The sequence below is a fragment of the Euleptes europaea genome, chromosome 17 (assembly GCF_029931775.1).
Source record: "Euleptes europaea isolate rEulEur1 chromosome 17, rEulEur1.hap1, whole genome shotgun sequence".
NCBI classification, from domain to species: Eukaryota; Metazoa; Chordata; class Lepidosauria; order Squamata; family Sphaerodactylidae; genus Euleptes; species Euleptes europaea.
In genome coordinates this window covers 19,301,376-19,321,041 of record NC_079328.1, presented here as the reverse complement: position 1 = coordinate 19,321,041, position 19,666 = coordinate 19,301,376, and the positions used below count along the sequence as shown (strand labels likewise).

Here is a 19,666-nt window from a genome sequence, read left to right as displayed (position 1 = left end):
TGGTCTGAGTAGACAATACTGACTTTGATGGACCAGTGGTCTGATTCAGTAGAAAGCAGCTTTGTGTATTTGTGTGTGTGATCAGGGGAGATGTATGCCTAAGTTAGGACTGCCACTACCCCATCCCTCAGAGTACCACTCCTGCATGGATCTCCCTGCTAGACTTCTAACACCAGACATCAACGAGACAGGAGTGTTGTTTTGTTGTGTAGCAGACTGCACCTGCTTATCTAGTACTAATTTTTCTGTGCTTCAGGAAGTAGTGTTGATTGTGATTTGAGAGTTTGTTCTTGTGGCACACTTTCTGTATTCTAAGATATTAAAAAGTTTTTACATTTCAGGTGCACCAGTACGGAAGGGAAGGCCAGGTGGAAGACAAAGGAGAGAGGTGAGAAGTTAAAGATATGTGTAGTATATACAGTTATCTATTCCTACTGCGTATGTTCTACTTAATGTAGAACATACTGAAGAGAAATCAGTTTTGAACATGTTTGACTGTCGTTCTCAGCCAAGGAATTCTACAAATTATACCTCTGTGAAAGAGCTAGAAAAACTAAACAAAAATTCTTCATACCTGTACAGCACTACAGTTCTCAGCATTCTTTGTGCATTACCATAGACTCCTTCATTTACAAAAACTCCTTTGGAACTATAAATTGATTTTAAACTGGTTTGTAGCATAGCTGTGTCTCTAGTTGGATTTAAGCTGATAAACAAAACCAATTTATCTTATTCCGTCCACAGCAGGTTGTGTAGTGGCAATGTCAGGTTAGCATGTCGAAATGACTCTAACCTGGGTGGCTGAGACTAGCCCCATCTTGTCAGATCTCAAAAGCAAAGTCGAATCGGCCTTGGTTAGTACCTGGATGGGAGTCCACCAAGGAAGTCCAGGGTTGCTACACAGAGGCAGGCTACAGCAAATCACCTCTATTCATCTCTTGCCTTGAAAACCCTGCGGGGTGGCCGTAGGTTGTCTGTGACTTGACAGCACTTTACCACCACCATGTCAAAATGTGATGAAATCAAGTAAACCAAAAGATTCAGCGTGGTGTAGTGGTTAAGAGCGGTGGTTTGGAGCAGTGGACTCTGATCTGGAGAACTGGGTTTGATTCCCCGCTCCTCCACGTGAGTGGTGAAGGCTAATCTGGTGAACTGGGTTGGTTTCCCCACTCCTACACATGAAGCCAGCTGGGTGACCTTGGGCTAGTCACAGCTTTCTTTGAGCTCTCTCAGCCCCACCTACCACATAGGGTGTCTGGGGTGTGGAGTGGTTCAAATTCCTGCTATGCCCGGAAGCACACAGCCAATAAGGAAGAATCAAACCGGCTTACAATCACCTTCCCTTCCCCTCCCCACAACAGACACCCTGTGAGGTAGGTGAAGCTGAGAGAGCTCGAGGGGAGCAGTGACTAGCCCAAAGTCACCCAGCTGGCTTCTTGTGTAGGAGTGGGGAAACCAACCCACCATTCTTAACCACTGTGCCACACTCCAGTGATGTATGTAATTTTGTTCTTGTGGGGAGGTTGAGAGATAGTAGCTGGCCCAAGGCCATGGCTGTGTTCTTCCGGGCATAGCAGGAATGTGAGCCCATCATATTCCAAAACCTGCTTGCATTGGAGGATTACATCAGCCAGAATTCTAATGGGTGGCTTTAGTCTGGTTTATGTTTGAGGTTCCTGTAAGTCCTGGTTCCATCTAGCTATTGAAGCTGGTTGGTTACTTTCTCCTGAGGACTGACTTTTGTGAGTCGTATCACTCAGCGTGTTGAATATATAGTTCCACAATCAAGTCTTGATTTCTTCCTCTGCAACATTTATTAGCCTGGATCTCCCAGGACTGAAAAGATGGAGGTTGATCAGGACTGGACCAGTGTGTACCCAGCCGCAGCTGCTTTTAAACCTTCCTCAGTGCCCCTCCCCATTCGGATGGGCTACCCAGTGAGAAGTGGAGTACCTCCTCCGAAAGAAGGCAACTTGGAACTTATAAAGGTAAGACTAAATATTGCTCTCACGAGCTGCCATTGCTGCAGATGCATGATATTCATTCACTTTTATACTCCACATTGCTATTTATAGGTCCCCAAAGCAGCTGTGGTATACAAAATATTCAAGGTTCAAAATGAAAACTCCTGCTGGTTAGAGCTTTGTTGGCCCCTTACTTCAATGGGGATGTGGTGGTTGTAAAATAGTAGTAGTGCAAGTGGAAGGAACATTTGCAGTAAACACGAACTAGAGTGCAGCTATTCAAAGAGGTCTTCTCCATCTGACTCCATCAAACATTTCTGTGCAATTTCCTTCTGATTTGGATCCTGCGTTATTTTCAATGCAAATTCAGGATACGCTCAGAGACCAGTGTAGTAATCTGTGCTAGGATGAATTTCCGTTGTTGTGGCCTGAGGACATGAACAAGGTGATGAAGACCCAATTGTCCACCACCAGTATGGTTGACCTTTGTCGATCTTGGAGGGGAGGAGGGTGGCTGATTGGAAATTAATGTTTCATTGAAGGAGAAGGTGGTCCTAGCTCTCTTTAAAGGATTCCATGAGATCACTCGTTTAAAAAGCCTTCTCTGCCCCAGAATGGTTTTGGCAACTACCAGCCAACTGCATATAACCCCTTTTGAGGCAAGATGTTCCCAAGGATATTGACTCTTAACTTTACGCGTTCCTGGATGATTACCTTCTCCGTTCTAGTTCTCCTTTTCATCCGATCTACTTGAGGCTTTTCATCCGATCTACTTGAGGCTGTGAATGTTCTGGATAGGTGTGCAATGTGCTGAATGGGGACTAATAAACTGAAGCTCAATCCATATAAGACCGAAGTACTGTTCGTTGGTGATGTTGAATTGCAATTCAACTTGCTGTGGATGGGTTTTTATTAGAGTCAGAGGCAGCCTTGCAGGTGGACATTCAAGTATAATCTGTGGCACAAAGCACCTTTAACCAGCTTCAGCTGCAGTAGTTTCTTTCATTTTTAAAAAAAATTAAAAACTTTATTAAAAAGGTAAAGGTCCCCTGTGCAAGCACCAGGTCATTCCTGACCCATGGGGTGACATCACATCCCGATGTTTCCAAGGCAGACTTTGTTTGCAGGGTGGTTTGCCAGTGCCTTCCCCAGTCATCTTCCTCCAGCAAGCTGGGTACTCATTTTACCGACCTCAGAAGGATGGAAGGCTGAGTCAACCTTGAGCCAGCTGCCTGAAACCGACTTCTGTCAGGATCGAACTCAGGTCGTGAGCAGAGCTTTTGACTGCAGTACTACAGCTTAACACTCTGCGCCACGGGGCTCTTAAAAAACTTTATTACATATATAAAAATTACATACATAAAATTGGGGGAAACAAAAAGAAACAAAAAATATCTATCAAAATTACATATCGTTACAGATAAAAGTCATAATAAAAGATAACAAACTCAGCTACGCATATTAAAGCCAGCAAAAAAAATACTTGTCTTCCTCTCCATGTTCTAGATTTTTGAAAGTTTTTTCCATTCTGGAGATTATTGGGATCTAGACAGCATCTGATCTTCCATATCGTTATCGTTTTTATAATAAGTCAGCTTAATTAATACATAAGTTTGTTTAACCTTATCTATCCAATTGTTTATATCCGGGAATGCAGTAGTTTCTTTCAGATCACAGTTATTCATAATTTAGTATTGCCTGGCATAAGCTGCTGTGATATGTGGGGCTTTTTGTGAGCATTGCTTGGAAACTTGGAGCAGTTTGCTGCAAGGCTGTTAACTGCTACAAGTAGGAGGGGAAATATTTTCCTAGTACTTAACTTCATTGGCTATGTTTGTTTCAGGGCACAATTCTGTCCTGGTATTGATCCATAAAGCCTTAAATCAGGGGTGTCAAACTTATTTGTTATGAGGGCCGGAGATGACAAAAATGTCACTTAGTGGGGGATGAGCCATGCCTTGCCAATCCAGATTGAGAGTGGAGGGGATGCCTGGGTCGTGGGCTAGGATAAAACCTCTCAAGGGGTCGGATCCAGTCGGCGGGCCTTATAGAATCATAGAGTTGGAAGGGACCACCAGGGTCATCTAGTCCAACCCCCTGCACAATGCAGGAAATTCACAACTACCTCCCCTCCACACCCCCAGTGACCCATATTCCATGCCCAGAAGATGGCCAAGATGCCCTTCCTCTCATCTGCTTAAGGTCATAGAATCAGCATTGCTGACAGATGGCCATCTAACCTATTCTTAAAAACCTCCGGGGAAGGAGAGCTCACCACCTCCTGAGGAAGCCTGTTCCACTTAGGAACCGCTCGAATTTTTAGCAAATTCTTCCTGATGTCTAGATGGAAACTATTGATTTAATTTCAACCTGGCTGGTTCTGGTCCGACCTTCTGGGGCAACAGAAAACAACTCAGCACCCTCTATATGGCAGCCCTTCAAGCACTTGAAGATGGTTATCATATCCCCTCTCAGTCTTCTCCTCTTCGGGCTAAACATACCCAGCTCCTTCAACCTTTCCTCATAGGACTTGGTCTCCAGACTTGTTTGACACCCCTGCCTTAAATGGTCTGGGATTTGGTTTCTGAATGACACCATCCCTTGACTCATTAATACAAATCTGCTCAGTTCTTAAAACCTTTGGAGACCATGCTCTGGGAGCCTCCACCTTCACGTGTGAAGTGGATTAATCTTTTCAGTATTACACCTCGTGTGTGGATCTCCTCTTCCCATATCCATTGAACTGCCATTTAGTTTGATGACATTTAGGTAGTATTTGTTTGCCTGAATATTTAATAGCATTTAGAGTGGCTGACTAAATACTGCTGCACTGTTGAATCTCTGTCGACTGTGTCTTGTTTTTTTTTAACACTGTTTATTTGGTAGCCAACTCTTTTTAATGGATGTTTGTGTCTTAACTGTGGTGGTACTGCAGCATGTAACAAGCCTAAATTATGTCCTTTGGCATCATTCAGATATTAGTCTATATTTCATTCTTTCAGATCCCCAATTTCTTGCATCTAACACCAGTTGCCATCAAGAATCACTGTGCTGCTCTTAAAGGTGAGTTTCGTGTTTTGTGTCCAGTTTTGGTGTAAAATACAGATGCGTCCATAAAGACAAACCTGAAATTGACAAGTAATTCTGTACCATTTTAGTTCTATTAAAGGTGCCCAGTGACTCAAAAGAATTTATAAGCAGTTAATAATTTAGCAGCTATTAAAAAGCTAATGGAGACAGCTTACGAAGTACAAGTTAAATGATGGGTTTTTGTAAGGTTCCTAGTGGCTATTTTAATCGTTCAGTGCTTTAAACTTTCTGTGATACAGTTTTTAATCCAGGTCCCAGTTTTCGTGAGAACAGGCTGGTTTATGAATGGCTTGAGCATATAAATACATGTTAATTTGTGCCTAGGAATGGGGAATATGGGCCTGACTTCATGTGTAGGAGCCACAACACCGTGGTGCAATACAGTGTTGTTGTGAGTAAATGAAGCAGTTATGTGTAGTTTGTTTATGGTACCTGACTGAGAGGGGAGCATGTCAGTAATGCAGACAGACACATGCAATTGGGCTTGCCTATGCTCCGTCCGCATGCAGCAGCACAGGACTGCTGCTGCTGCAGCTTTATGCAGAGGTAGTCTAGAACTCATGCCTAGATTCAGGACACTACCAGTTTTCTAACATCTGGACTTCTAACATCACAACACGGCTCTCCAGACATTTCGTGTATTTCTTCCGCCGCTGACATTCTTTTGCAGCTTCCCTGAAAAAAGCAGAAGTTAAAAGTTTTGTAAATAAAATATCCACAGAAGTGGCTTGGCAGGCTAGCAAAGGTTATATGTCCTCCTTGCCCATCCTCCGATCCGGTTAAGCAGTTCTTCAGAGTATTCGAGCCTCCAGCGAAAATTGTGCAAATCACTTTTTGAGCAGTATTATTGCTCCAGACCTACAAGGAACATGGGCAGCCCATTCCTGAGGGGAAGGACTGTGCCAGTGGGTGGAGGCAGTGCAGCTGCGCTGCTTCCAAAGGATGTGTGTCCGTCCGTCCCCCCCCGAGGCCGGAACCTTCCCCTCCCCTCAAAAACCCATGCAACCGCTCCATAGGGTTGCATGGGAATACGCCACCTAAAAAGGCACGTATCTCGAGAAAAGGGAAAGGGGATGTTTCTAGGCCGAAAGGGCCACCTAAAGACGGCCCTGTACTGGAACGCCCCTGGGAGGACGGCGCACAGAAGTATGCCGTCCAGACGCCAGTGCAAGGCTGAGCCGGCATCTCTGAGTGGCGCTGCCATGGCAGCGCTGGGAAGATGGCGTGCAGGCCCACCCCCCCACCAGTATCCGGGACACCCTGGGCGGCATAAGTGGCACGGGCGCCAGTTCAGGGGGCCCGAATGCCAGTGCGGCCCCTTCCTGGCCTCCAAAGGACTTTCGCCCTTTAGGCTCAGGAATGGGCTGTTAATAGAAGAGTGTACGAGAGTGTCTTTCAGAATCCTATCTCTGCCCTGCAATGAATCAAATGGAGATTTCCTGCCTTGGTGTAGGATTTGGAAAATGGTTCATTGCTTGTGTTGTCCTGACAAGCCATGGTAGAGACCATACTGTGAAGCGGGTCAGTGTCTTTCGAGTGACTATGCTCTTAGAATCGACCCCTTCCTGAGAAGTGGTATGTTATCTTATTCAGATAGTCACCTACTAAGCAGGACTCAACTACTTTACTCACTTAAAAAGTAAGTCTTTTTATTGATGTACTCCAATGTAATTATGTATACATATGTTTATATGCAAGTATTACAAAGTCTTAAAATTCAGTAACAATGTATACAATAAAGCAAGCAAGTTTTACATACTATTCAGTTTTAAAATCCAATACTTAAAATATAACAGTTAAAGAAGTCTGATTTAGTTCAAAGTATCTAATTCACATTCTAGAATAATGTATTTGTAAAGCCATACATACCAACAGCCTCTTCTGAAACCCTCTGAGAGAGGTCTGACGTTCTAGCCCTCTCCTTGCCTGTATTTATACTGTTTCAGTCCCCTCTAATGAGGTTGACTTTGATAATCGTAAAATTCTCATTTCTACTGCACATGCTCAGTGGCTTCCCCCTGCATGACCAAATATGGACATCCTCCTCTATCCTCTAAATATGGACATCCTCCTTCTATACTATAGACAACTAGTTTTGAGCTTTACCATTTCTTTACATTCTCAATTTTACCATCATTCTCATCTATAGCAAAATCCGGTGAGATTGAACACATTCATTTATCAATAGCATCACGTTTTCATGTTTAAATAATAAAATACATCATTTCATCTCAATCAGCATATTTCTAGATGACCCTTTGCTGCACTCACGTGGAGTACTAATTTGATCATTACATACTCATCGTCATGAAAAAATAATTCTCAAACATCTGTTCTCATGAAAATATAATTCTCAAACACCTGTTCTTTGCACTCAGTTCAATACTGAGAATTATAAGTTTCTCATTTCCTAAGCTGGAAAAGGTCATAGAATGAGAAGAAAAATAATGCTAGCACACCTGTGGTGACACTGCAGTTTTAGAAACACAGACCTCTGACAAAGAAGATCCTGGCTTTTCTGCCCTTTTAAAAGGAAATTGAAGCCTCTGCTGTATTGTTTGCAGTTCATATGTGTAGCTAGATGTTATAGTGAATAATTCTACATATGTACAACATCAATATCATACTACATGTGTTCCAATATGTCAAAGCCTGTAACAACTGGAATACAGATGAAAGATGCAGGAAGAGAATTTATGTTTTACAGCTATCAGGAGTATCAAAATATCAGCTCGCTGTACGTAACGGTTTGCTGATGTGTTATGAAATGAAACGTTGACTCTTTAGACTTCTGCACGGAGTGGCCGGCTGCCCTGGATAACGACGAGAAATGTATGCAGCATTTTCCTATAGAAATTGAAACAACAGACTACGTATCGGCAGGCCCATCTGTCCGTAACCCTAAAGCGAGAGTGGTGACCTTAAAAGTAAGTACACTGCAGAAGGAACACATGTGTTTCACACATACACACAAACCCCAGGTGGGATTCTTAAAGTGAGTGTGATCGTGGAACTTGTTGCTTCTAAAAAGCCATAGATAGAAAGTGTTTGCCAGTGAGAAAGGAACCAGGTGCTGAAGTGAGAACTGTCCAATAAGCATCCATTAAGTTTTGGTGTAAACAGCAACCACTGAGAACCTTTGTGCTTGAGAAGCAATATAATTTACTTTAAATAAGTAAATATCAAGTAGCATTTAAAGCTGTTTTCTTTGAGTGGTATCATGGACACTGAAGTAAAGTGGGTTCCTGTATTCACGTTTGGTGGGTGCCTGTTCAAATAGGACAGCAATTCTGGTAGGGAATATGGAACAAAAATGTAGCCTTTGATTACAAGGTGCTATTATTTTGGGCTTGTGGGGAGTTATAAGTTTAATTGTTTAACTTTTGTGGAATAGCTTAGTGTGGTGCAGCTCTAGCAGTGTATTTGGCACTTTTCAACATAAGCAAAAAAAATATTCCTCAAACGTTTCAAAGCTAAAATTTGTGGGGAGAAATGGAAGGTGATGAGGGATGGGAAACTCAGGGTAAGGAACAAGAGAGGCTTGGACTCACCAAGAATGGCCTTAATTAGCATTTATTTTTAGCATTTACAAAGTGCATTTTTTATTGATCGACGCACTTTGCTTGCATTCTCAATAATCCTTAAAATAACCGGCTGAGGCAGGTCAGTGTTCATAAAATCATAGAGTTGGGACCACCAGGGTCATCTAGTCCAACCCCCTGCACAATGCAGGAAACTCACAACTACCTCTCCCTACTCCATGCCCAGAAGATGGCCAAGATGCCCTCCCTCGTGATCTGCCTAAGGTCATGGAATCAGCATTGCTGACAGATGGCCATCTAGCCTCTGCTTAAAAACCTCCAGGAAAGGAGAGCTCATCACCTGAGGAAGCCTGTTCCACTGAGGAACCACTCTGACTGTTAGAAAATTCTTCCTAATGTCTAGACGGAAACTCTTTTGATTTAATTTCAATCCATTGGTTCTGTTCCTACCTTCTGGGGCAACAGAAAAACAATTTGGCACCATCTATTTGGCAGCCCTTCAAGTACTTGAAGATGGTTATCATATCCCCTCTCAGTCTTCTCCTCTTCAGGCTAAACATACCCAGCTCCTTCAACCTTTCCTCATAGGACTTGGTCTCCAGACCCCTCACCATCTTGGTTGCCCTCCTCTGGACACGTTCCAACTTGTCTACATCCTTTTCATCTCCATGCCCAGATTGAAATGATGCCCTGCACCTCAAATGGCCAACCCTACGAAGACATTCCTTTCTGTAGATACAAAAAGCATATTCCTCTCCTTCAGAATGGTCATCTGCGAAGGCTGCGTGTGAGGCATCCTGGGTGTTGATTATTAAAAAATGAAATAGCCAGCCATCTGGCCTGTCCTAGCACTGATGATCAGATCAGATTTGATTGATAATCCTGTCTTGCGGCAACGTTCCTGTTAATTCCCTGACAACCTAATCTGGTGGGAGGAGTGGGGCAGAGAGAGATTTGAAGGTGAAAAGCAGATGGCACTAAGGCTGCCGTTGGCTGGGAACTCCGGTCCAATTCTCACTGTGGTGGTAAATGGCAGGTTTACGTGACGGAATGTTCTTTCAGTACAAAAATATTCCCTCCCCATAGAAAACTAAGTTGTGGGGGAGGAGTATTCTAGCCTAGATTTCTCCCTAGTACTATCCTTTTCTAGGTGGAGATATTTTTTCTCCTGTGGAGGTGCAGTCAGTCATGTGGCCTCCCAAAGTGGTACAGTCCAGAGTCTCAGACACTGACTTACCACTTCAGTGAATAGCAGGCCTAAGACATGGGCCGGAGAAGATCCATGTTACAACCAGTGTAGTGTAACACGGGCCGGAGAAGATCCATGTTACAGAATTGCAGAAGTCTGTTACAGAATTACTAAATTTAAAAAATAATAATAAAGCTACACACACTTGAGTTTTGAAGTGTTTCTGTCCAGAATTTTACCATTTCATTCTATGTTTTTACTACAGTATAGTAGTAAAGTTTTTACTACAGTATAGCAGAAACTGATCGCACCAGGACATTTCTTTGAGCTTTTGATGTTCCATGCTGTTAACCCCTTGCTTGAAGACAGTTCTTGCAATCAACAGCACAAATCTGTTTTGGGTCGCAAAATCAGTTTAGTTTAATTTCTACTTAGGATTTTTTCTGCCGGACTCTTGGCATCTAATAATTTTGTTAAATCCTTTTACATTTCTTCCAAAGATTGCCCCTGCTTATCTTTTTCTCCCTTATATAAATGCCATTACTTTTCCCATTAAGATTCTGTAGTGGCTTTTCCTAGCTCCTTCTGCTGCTTGATTAAATGGTAGCGGTAGACCCAAATGTTTCCGTGGCTCATGTGTCGGGGTCTGCTGGACAGCTCACGCAAGTGGCCACACTGGTATCTGGGCCGCTTGCGCCGGCGGCCGGGTTCCTTGCGCCGCTGAGAGTGGAACAGACTCCGGCGTTGGGGCGCTCACGGCGGCCTCCCTGTGCTGGTGCGGCCCTGGGACTCCGGCTCGGTCTCCCAATGGCGTCCCAACAGCACAAGTCCCCACACCATCATCCCGGGGGTTGTTCAGGGGGCGGAGCTGCCAGTAGGCAGCTTCCTGACCCCTTTCAGGCCAGGAAAGCCCCTTCCCACCTCAACAATGCTGCACCATGTTTTTGCTGGCACAGCCTTGCTTTTCTCTATGGGGCTTTCCCCCCTATTTTCTATTTTTTAAAGGCTTTTTTAAGCCTTGCAGCAGCCGTGGAACCCCTTTCAGCTATGCCACCCCTGGCCGCCACAAGGCTCAGGAACGGGGTGTCAATGTTCTTCATAGAGCTCTCTAGACATCAGCAGAACGTTCGCTCACTCACCCTTGTATGGCTCAGCTGCTCCACTTGGCCCACCCACTGTCTCCTGCTGTTATGCATGGTGACATCTAAAACTGCAGTCGTCCTGGCTCTTCTGCATCTGAGGAATACTCTTTTTTCTCCACTGATGTCACATAATCGATCTCTGTGCAGTTCCATGCGGTCATTCTTTGGCCCTCTCTGGAGGAAGAAGAGTTGGTTTTTATATGCCAACTTTCTCTACCACATAAGGGAGACTCAAACCGGCTTACATTCACCTTCCCTTCCCAACAACAGACACCCTGTGCGGTAGGTGGGGCTGAGAGTGTGACTAGTCCAAGGTCACCTAGCTGGTTTCATGTGTAGGAGTGGGGAAACCAGCCCAGTTCACCAGATTAGCCTCCGCAGCTCATGTAGAGGAATGGGGAATCAAACCCAGTTCTCCAGATCAGAGTCCACTGTTCCAAACCACCGCTCTTAGCCACTACAACACGCTGGTTGTAACTTCTGTACAAGGCAGTGAACTTGCCGTGAGACTGATTTGACATCAAATACAAATCTTAAACTTTGGTGTCTACCCCACCTTTTTTTTTTTTACTCCCTAGGTAAAGCTTTCAAGCCTCAACTTGGACGACCATGCAAAGAAGAAGTTCATTAAACTTGTAGGGGAAAGATACAGCAAGGGCACAGATACTCTGACTATTACAACAGACAGGTATTGTAACGTGAGAAAATGATCTAATGTGGGCCCTGTGTACGTAAGGAAGTTAAGATATTTTCCGGTATCCATTTCTGTCTCACTCAGCTGCTGGTAGGATTTAAAGACAATTGGGCAACGTTGCAAAGATGTGGGTTGTGGCCTGGCAAGTCTTGATTGGCCTTTCGTTCTCCACTGTCTGGACAGAGAATTCAAGCAAATGAAGATGACCCTGATAGCCCCCCCCCCAAAAAAAAGAATTGGGAAAGATTGTGAAGCACTGTAAAATGCAATGTTTCTTCAAGCTATTCAGTCTGATGTGAATGTTAACTGGACTTTTGTTTAACCACTAAATACTGGAATGAATACCATATTGACTATGTGTTTTTCTTTTTTCTCAGGTGCCCATTAAGAAGGCAAAACTATGACTACGGGGTATACCTTCTGACAGTGCTGTACCATGAATCATGGGTAAGAATCTATGCATGAGAACCGAAAGTAAGGCTGGTGAAAGATATGCAGTTGTGGTTTGTTTAAGTGTTGCTCACAACTCATATCTTATGAGGGGAGGGAATCCCCTGAATGCCTGCAGTGACTGAGTTTAGCAAGGGTCAAGCTACTGTTTATCGCAGATGGATTTGTTATTTATTTTAAAGATTTATACTTCATCTTTGAACCAAACAATAATGAGGGTGGCTTATAAGAACATAAGAAACCATAGCTGGCCATAGGCCTGATGGAACAATTCTGTTTTACAGGCCCTGCGGAATCCCATAAGGTCCCGTAGGGCCCTGGTCTCATCAGAAAGACTGTTCCACCAGGCCGGGGCCAGGGCCAGGTCGAGGCCAACTGGATACTCCTCGGGCCAGGGGCCACCAATAAGTTGGTATTAGATGATCTTAGCCTTCTCTGGGGAACGTACCAGGAGAGGCGGTCCCGCAGATATGAGTGTCCCAGACCGTGTAAGGCTTGATGTCTCCAGTTGAAATTGTGCCCCTCTCATACCTGCTAGGTGGTCTTAGGGAGGCCTCTATCTCTTGTTGCAACTTCCGGTCTTGAGTATTGGGGGAAGGGTGTCATATTGATCTGCCTTTTGGGGCTGCTGTAAGCATTTCAGAGAATACACATTGAGCGTTCAGGACCCTCAAAAGCACCATATGAAGGTTAACTTTACACGACACGCCGTCTGTCTGTTCACTGACTTCAGCGTAAAATGTTACGTTGTGGTTTTGAAGAACAGGCTGTCTTGTTCATAGCTGTTCCTGTAGATACTTTATTGGCTTTCCTTTCAAGCGTGTTAGGTGGGATGTGGGATATTTTGGCACTCATAAAATTAGGAGAGGTACATCTGCTTTACAACGGCCTAGGGTATTAGACTGGCAGGAGCATGTAAAAATAAGTGAAAGGCAATATTGGAAAAGTGGGGGAGGAGGGACCTCCTTCTGCTTCCTTGTCTGGAGTCCAGCACTGTTAGCATCAAACTGGCGCCAAAGAATACAAAAAGAAGCCCAATATAAACACTGGTTAGTTCAGATAGTATCCTGTAACTTGAGCTTTTCCTCAACCTTGAATGCAGTTTCTCAGGCACTGCTGTCAGGTTTCGTATCCTTTTATTTCATTTATTTGTATCCTTTTATTTCATTTATTTGTGTCCTGTTCTTCCTTCCATAAGGCACACAAGGACCATTTTATCTGTGTTGCAGTCCTGCGATATGTGTTAGGCTGAGATAGCCGATGAACATGGGCTCAGCTTCCTGGCTAACCAGGAGTTTGCATCTTTTGGCTCAGGGCCTTCTGGCCCAAGTCCAACCCTCCTGTCAATCACATCACACTACTCTGCGCCTCGTCATCTTGATTTCTTTTTCTCCCTACACCAAGAGAATTGTCAGTATTGGAGTCAGCAAAGCTTTTGTCTGCCAGCATTGTTCTGGCAGATAATGCTCGGCACAGACCGTACCAAGGGATTTCCCTGGCTTCTAGAAACGTATGTCTTTTATGCATGGCTATTTCACTCGCCATCACCCCTCCGACAATTTCAGGTCTTTGTGTTGATTATGTATGCCGTTTCTGACCATCAGAGGTCGCCTGGCTCTCCCCCTGCCGTTCCCCACGTTTTGCCTGTGTTTTCAGAGACCTGTTTTATCTCGAATTTGAAAACACGGACAAAATGCAAGGAAAGGCAGGGAGAGAACGAGGTGACCTCTGACGGTCAGAAAAGGCATGCATAATCAGCACAAAGACCTAAAGTTGTCGGAGGGGTGACGGCGAGTGAAACGGCCTTGCATAAAAGACCTTGGTTTCTCCAAGTTGGTGCAGTGTAATTGACAGGGTTTTTGTGTCCGGATCCAAGTGCCAGGTAGCATGCCATAGGGCAGAACAAACCAAGGGCCTGTGCCACGGAAGACTCCTCCGCACCACTGAGCGACCTTGCTGAAGTGACCTTCCTGCTCCTCTTGAACACATGAAGCTGCCTTACCCTTGGTCCATCAAAGTCAGTATTGTCTACTCAGACCGGCAGCAGCTGTCCGGGGTCTCAGGCAGAAGTCTTTCACCTCACTTACTTGCCTAGTCCCTTTAACTGAAGATGCCAGGGGTTGAACCTGGTACTTTCTGCACGCCAAGCAGATGCTCTAACACTGAGCCACGGCCCCTCTTGGCATGTGTGCAAGGAGAGGGAGGCGGTGTGGTGCTTCCGTCCCTTGCGCATGCACATTACTTGTGCGGCAATCTTCTTGAGCCAGTGATTCTGAGTGTTCTGGAAGCTCAGCTCTCGGGCTGATGAATCCCAGATGAGCGCATCTGTCCTTGGCTCTAGCATTACTCAGTGATGGAATACTCGGCCATCTGATATTGCTTGTGTGAGTGCTCGGTGTGTATTGAATACACACAAGTCTCGTGCCCTTTTATTACCTTTCAACTTCCACATGAATACTTAATTGCCTCCTCCGTTGTAATTGTCTTTGATTTCAATGAAAGATTCATGGCTTGCCATGACACACTGGATTTTTTTTCCATGATCAGGGTGATCCCTCAGGCAAAACGTTGGTTTGATAAGATTATTGGCAGCTCTAAACGAGTTATGTATTCTTAATCTCGGTGTGATTTAAATGAAAGGGAGGAAATCACCCTTTGATGGTGCCAGGATTCTCAGCTTGGTAACAGAATAGGGTTAGGAATTGGTGTGACGTAGTTTATGGTGTTGGGCAGGAACATAGAGGCCCAGGTTTATCTTCTGGCTCAATTATGAAGCTCAGGGTATAATCTTGGGAGTGGGTCAGGACTAATTCTCACTGGTCTTGGGCTGTGGTTCTGAATGTTTCTTCAGCCAAAACCAACATCAACCCTCCCTGCACATAAAATGACAGTGGGCAAAAATGCATGGGAGGTTTTGCCTTGGATTTGCCACTCTCTACATGCACATTTTCCCCAGCTAAATTCTCAAAACTCAACAATAAGCCCCCCTGCAGAGTTTTGAGAATTCAGATGGGAAAAATGTGCATCTAGAGAGCTGCAAATCCAAGGCAAAACCCCCCATGCATTTTTGCCCAGCTTTTCAGGAAGAAAGGTAGGCTTGAACCCTTCTTTCTCAAGTGTCTGGTTTTACTATGTTGAGTGTTCTTTTATTTTTGTTTTATTATATTTTTATTATATAATATAAAGACAAAGGATAAAATAAAAAAGAAATTCTATTTTTCTTTTATCCTTTGTCTTTATAATAGGGCACTTTCACACATTTTCCTGAATAATGCACTTTCAACCCATTTTCAATGCCCTTTGCAGCTGGATTTTACTGTGTGAAACGGCAGAATCCACTTGCATTGGAAGTGCATTATTTAGGATGTGTGAAAGTGCCCACATTAAAAAAACAACACTCCACATAGTTGTTTTTGTTTTGCTTTGAGGAGTATGCGGTTACGTGAGCGCTAATTTGCAAGGCCGTGCATACTGGAATGATTTTTAAATTGTAGATGTTTATACACGACTTTTCTCCCCAGTGGGAACCCAAAGCGGCTTACAAAGTCCTTCTCCCCTCCTCCACTTTATCCTCTCCGTATCCTGGTAGGTAAGGCTGAAACGGAGCGGCTGACCCCAAGTCATCCAGTGGGCTTCCATGGCAAAGTGGGATTTGAAATTGGGGCTTCCAGGTCTATCCCCATGTGGCAGGTGTGGGAACAAGCCAGAGAGCAGTAAATTGATGGCACTGGCAAGATCTGAACAGAGGAGAGGACTGCTTTCTTTGTTCACAGCTCAGTCTCTCAACTCGTGTGCCACTGTCGAGGAAAGGCAGGAACAAGATAAGATAAACTTGGCAGTTCCTTGGCTGAATATGGTTTTAAGTGCCTATAAACCAGGAGTCCCCAGTGTGGTGCCTGGAGGTGCCATGACATCTGCCACCACCTTTCCTGGTGCCTACCAAGTGTTTTTAGAAAGTGGGTGGGGCTTCTGATTGCCCATTGGAGATCCGATTGGCTGTGCAGATTAAAATAGCATTTCAGAGACAGCTGCCGGTACAGTGTCAGCTTTATTGTCTCTGACTCCTCTTTCCCATTGTATTTTTAAAATTTACTCCTCTTGTCCCCTGCACTTGGGCTTCCTCTGTGTGTGGTTGGCTCCACCGCCAATAGTGGCCATTTTGTGGCTGTACCCACCCACCCTGTGTCAGAATTCCAAAGGTGCCCACAGGCTCAAAAAGGTTGGGGACCCCTGCTATAAACTGCTACAGGCATAGAGAATGGTATGTTTGCTGTTGAGTCTTAAGGCAGTTAACCATCCTGGTGCAAATTGTTCTGAAATATATGAAACTTATCATTGCTGGAGCAGGTCATATAAAACACTTTGGTATGTGGTTAGTAGTACAAACTGTATCAATTTGTCAATATGCCATGTTTTTCACCTGGCCTTCCTCCAAGGAGCTCAGAGGGATATAGATGGGGTTCCCCCTATTTTAACCTCACTGTCACCTTGAGATAAAGTAGGGTGAATGAGCGAGTAAACTATAGCCAAGCTGAACCTAGGGTTAAGCCCATCCGCCATGCCACAGGGCACCTGGCCCTGTCTCTTGCTGCAGCCCAAACTAGACAGCAGCGGGGAATCCATCAAAGTGTGACTTCTGAATTGCTTGTGTTTTTTAATTCTGTGGATGGCATTTACCTGCGGTAGCATTGAGGTTCTCAGTGTGTTGAAGCTGGGAAAATGTGAAGCCATGCTGCCACCCAGTGGCAAATCATACACCTTTCCAGTCTGCAGAGGTTACTGGGACGCATGGTCCTAATGAGAGAAGGGGGTGTGCAGAAGAGTGAAGACATTACCCTAATAACTCTTAGAGCCATGTTCATCCTGTAAAAATAGTGTACCAACAGGCAGGTAACAAGATGATGGTATGTATAAATGCAGCTGAAGGGTCTGCCTCGCTCATAGTGGGAGAGATGACTCCTTAGCAGTTTTTCAACTTTAGTTGGTAATAGAAGAAGAGTTGGTTTTTATATGCCGACTTCCTCTACCACTTAAGGGAGAATCAAACCGGCTTACAATCACCTTCTCTTCCCCACAACAGACACCCTGTGAGGTAGGTGAGGCTGAGAGAGCTGTGACTAGCCCAAGGTCACCCAGCTGGCTTCTTGTGCAGGAGCAGGGAAACAAACCCAGTTCACCAGAGTAGCCTCCGCCGTTCATGTGGAAGAGTGGGGGAATCAAACCCGGTTCTCCAGATCAGAGTCCACCATCCAAACCACCGCTCTTAACCACTACACCACGCTGGCTCTAGTTGACAATCATGCAGTTCACTAATTAGGGGGCTGTTTGGGATTTTTTTGTTTGTTCTGCTGTTTGACTTTAATAAAGATTGAGAACCTGAGCTTTTTTTCTTCATTCTTGTTAAATTGTGAGAGAGCACATACCTCCTACAGCAGGGGTCCCCAGCGTGGTGCCAGTGGGCGCCATGGCACCTGCTGACAACTTTCCTGGTGCCCGTCAAAAGTTTTAGAAAGTAGGAGGGGCCGGGTGGGGCTCTTGCCGACAGGCTGCTAACGTAAAACAACTTCTGACACACTACTTAAACTACTTAACAGTAGCACTGTACCAAGGCCTGCACCCAACCAAGGTGCCAACTTTGCTGTCACATAGATCTATCAACACTATCACTGGGCCCAGCAACGTCAGTCATACTATCTCAAGTTCATCTTCTAACGTGATTTATGCCATCACGTGCCAGCAATCCCCTTCCACCCTCTGCATTGGACTAACAAGCCAGTTCCTGCAACAAAGATTAAATGGGCATAAGTCTGACATCAGAAACCACAACATTCAGAAACCAGTGGGGGAACTTTTTTAACCTTCCAGGACATTTTGTTGCTGATTTAAGAGTAGCAGTTCTCTTACAAAGGAATTTCAAAGGGAGATTAGAAAGAGGGACTGCTGAATTACAACTAATAAACTACTGGATTGAATAGAGACCTGGGATTCCTGTTTCATTATCAATGCTGATTTCCCCACACCTACTACCCTCTGCATATCACACTTAATCCAGCCACACTTGCTAATGTCATTTGCTTGCTTTTGACATTTACATGCAATTGCCATTGGGTGTCTGAATTCACTCTTCGCTACTTAAGGATAGATGGACTCACATTCTAGCTGTATCTGAAGAAGTGAGCCGTGACTCACGAAAGCTCATGCCCTGCCAGACATTTTGTTAGTCTTTAAGGTGTCACTGGACCCTTGCTCTTTTCTGCTGCTACAGACAGACTAACATGGCTACCCATCGTGATCTGCACACATTTTGTAACAGCTCTGAGGCACGACATTACAGTGGAAGCTCAGTTGAGGTGACATACTGGGATTCAGGGAAGCTTGCCCACTGTTACTACCCCCAGATAAGCTTCAGGAAAACCCCGGCAGCTACTTCTGGTTTCGAAGCCACTCTCCTAGATCCCCGAGGTCATGCACCTGTACTGTTAACTTTTCCCTTTGCTTAACTGTTTGTTTAGCCTTTTCTCTAACACAGCTGTTTCTTTCCAGAAAAACGAACCGTGGGAAAAAGAAAAGACTGACGCTGACATGGAGGAGTATATCTGGGAGAACAGTGCCTCCGAAAAGAATGCGTTGGACACGCTGCTTCGAATCAAAGCGGCGGAAACGGCTGAGGAAGCCAGTCGAGAGGAACTCCTTGCCTCGGAGATCGTTCAAGACTACAAAAAATCGACGGTTGTGCTGAGAAATGAAGGAGAAACAGAAAAGAACCTTTCAGAGTATAAGGAGTCTGTCAAACGATTACTAAACTTGAATGCCTAGTAGTGAAAGGGCTCCTCTTTGAATATGTGCATCATACAATTCATACTGGTATCCGGTTTAAACTTCGGTGACCTCTCTACGATCAGTTTCTTATGCCAGTGACCTTCCTGTTCTAGGAACTTGCATTCCCTCTGTATAAAAACACATTGTCTAAGGAAAATCTAGTAACCCAGTCTTCTGTTCTAGGCATCTTTTGGATTCCTTTCACCCTGCAAACATTCTGCTTTTTAGGTCGAGTGACTAGCTTTCATTGAAGCCTCACTTCCTCAGCCTTCCTTTGAACTAGCATGTTTTTAGTCCACAACTGTGGAAATACGAGTACTTTTGCATAAAGCGAAGGGTTGCGGAGTGGGGGAGAATCGAGGGGCCACTGCTAAAAATTGGGTACCCAAGGTTGGGTGGAAAAGGTTAAATTATGTAATAGAAAAGTTTTTTTTTATTTTAAGACGCTTATATCTCGGTTAAAAACATTTTAAAAATTATAAAACAAGGCACAATGGCAACTCATATGGTTGATAGACCTAAACCACACAGACCAAATGCATTTTGGCCTACAGGCCTTCACCAGGTGCCATTGTGCCTTGTTTTTTTTAATTTTGTAATGTTTTTAACCGATATATAAACACCTTAAAATAAAAATATTTTTTTCTTTTGTATAATTGTAAAATATTTTGAAGTGTAAGGATGTGTCACTGGCCACCAAGACTAGATTAATTCATGCCATTGTATTCCCTATTACTATGTATGGGTGTGAAAGCTGGACAGTGAAGAAAGCTGAT

The 19,666-nt window shown here is 44.4% G+C and overlaps 1 protein-coding gene across 1 annotated transcript; it reads left to right on the top strand.

The window, feature by feature from the left end:
* The first annotated feature begins 344 nt into the window (after positions 1 to 344).
* On the top strand, positions 345 to 18,898 carry MRPS35 (mitochondrial ribosomal protein S35). The gene is made up of 7 exons (XM_056862690.1): positions 345 to 388; positions 1,821 to 1,988; positions 4,967 to 5,027; positions 7,842 to 7,981; positions 11,506 to 11,615; positions 11,999 to 12,068; positions 18,615 to 18,898. The coding sequence occupies exons 2-7, from the start codon at positions 1,845 to 1,847 to the stop codon at positions 18,885 to 18,887; spliced, it is 798 nt and encodes a 265-aa protein (XP_056718668.1). The 5' UTR covers positions 345 to 388; positions 1,821 to 1,844; the 3' UTR covers positions 18,888 to 18,898.
* The last annotated feature ends 768 nt before the right edge of the window (positions 18,899 to 19,666 follow it).

What these genes read in the sequence shown, in the direction of transcription:
- MRPS35 (XM_056862690.1), top strand. Translation starts at nt 1,845, where the DNA reads ATGGAGGTTGATCAGGACTGGACCAGTGTGTACCCAGCCGCAGCTGCT. An exon ending in GCAACTTGGAACTTATAAAG is followed by an intron (nt 1,989 to 4,966) that starts GTAAGACTAAAT and finishes TCATTCTTTCAG; the next exon opens with ATCCCCAATTTCTTGCATCT. An exon ending in CTGACTATTACAACAGACAG is followed by an intron (nt 11,616 to 11,998) that starts GTATTGTAACGT and finishes CTTTTTTCTCAG; the next exon opens with GTGCCCATTAAGAAGGCAAA.